Source organism: Adiantum capillus-veneris, chromosome 10 (genome assembly GCF_014529385.1).
Source record: "Adiantum capillus-veneris isolate H3 chromosome 10, ASM1452938v2, whole genome shotgun sequence".
NCBI lineage: Eukaryota > Viridiplantae > Streptophyta > Polypodiopsida > Polypodiales > Pteridaceae > Adiantum > Adiantum capillus-veneris.
The window spans coordinates 89,444,249-89,445,541 of record NC_140940.1 but is presented as its reverse complement, the minus strand read 5'-3'; the positions used below and the strand labels follow the sequence as shown (position 1 = coordinate 89,445,541).

Below are 1,293 nucleotides of genomic sequence, written 5' to 3'. Positions count from 1 at the left end.
CATTAGGATTAATGTCATGCCAATTGAAAGCTAGAAACAAAAACAATTCTGCTGCCTCGATCATCCTACACATAAAATGCAAACACAAATTGATACATTTGCAATTGTACAAGAACACACAAGTGCAATCTCGCTCCCTCCCTCAAGAGAATGTTAAGGTGGCTTACCTTTGATTTATTTCCCAGCGCTTTAGCTATTTCCGCTTGCATCCGCATGTAGATGTGCATTCGTTTTGTGTCCTCCTCTTATCTTATTTTGAACAGTCTCTCCTCATGCTCGCGTAGCTCCTTTTCCATCCTCTCTTCATGATCGCGTCTTGAAAATTTGATGGCTTTCATGGTGTCCGACATTCCTTTCCACCCATCACCAAGCGCCCGAGCAAACGTCCCTAGTGATGCACGCTTAGGCTCCTTCACTTTTTGTGATTTTACCCCCGGACCCAAACCCTCGTTACTATCCTGAACTGTTGTGCCATTGCTTCTCTCCCCTGTGGTAGCACCTGCCTCCCTATCCTCGTCTAGATCCACATGCTGCCCCTCCTCACCATCTCTGTCACCATCGACCTCATGCACGTCGGGGGTCTGTGAGGCAGAACTATCGAAAGCTCCTGGAATGCCTACACAACGTGGGGTTGTTGACCATAAGTTGTCTAGCAACTCAAAATATTCCCAGGTGGACCTCACCCCTCCTGTGGTGGTTGTCTTTCCCTTCTCTTTTTTGTATTTTTTACACAAGGTGTCTACTTTGTTTTTCACTTGCTCACAGCTATATTCCATTTCAACCTCTTTGTTCAATTGGTTTGTTACTTCATCCCAATCTTTTGCTCTCAGATTGCCTTTCCTTACATGCACCCACCTCTCTTCGTAATGCTTAATGCATGCTGCCGTAGTAGCATCAGTCCACTTTGCATCGATGAGGCGGGGCCTCTTTCCCTTGTTTTGTGACCTAGAAGTATCCGAAGGAGCTATGCTTTGGGTAGACATTGGAGCTACTGGGTGTTGGGATTAAAGCCCAAGTGGCCTCTTATGCGGATATGGCCGGCCGCCCGCCTAACTCACTTACCTCTAACTCTTTGTATACACTCACATATACTTTGTGAATACTAAGGAATTGGGAGATAACCCTTCTAACAGTTCTCTGCGTACTGTACTGTGTAAGCTCACTGTGTGTGTGTGTGTGAGAGAGTCGACCCACGCTCCGCTCCGCGACTTCAATTGGTATCAGAGCCTTGGTTCAGTGCGGTTTTGCGCAATCGCGCGTGCGCACTTTTCCGGCAGATTCTGGATCCGCACT

At 47.1% G+C, this 1,293-nt stretch overlaps 1 protein-coding gene across 1 annotated transcript; it reads right to left on the bottom strand.

The window, feature by feature from the left end:
* Positions 1 to 245: 245 nt before the first annotated feature.
* On the bottom strand, positions 246 to 983 carry LOC147449225 (uncharacterized). Its single transcript, XM_086521531.1, has 2 exons — positions 684 to 983; positions 246 to 581 (listed from the first exon to the last, which is right to left on the bottom strand). Exons 1-2 carry the CDS (start codon positions 981 to 983, stop codon positions 246 to 248), a joined length of 636 nt encoding a protein of 211 aa, XP_086377657.1.
* Positions 984 to 1,293: the final 310 nt, after the last annotated feature.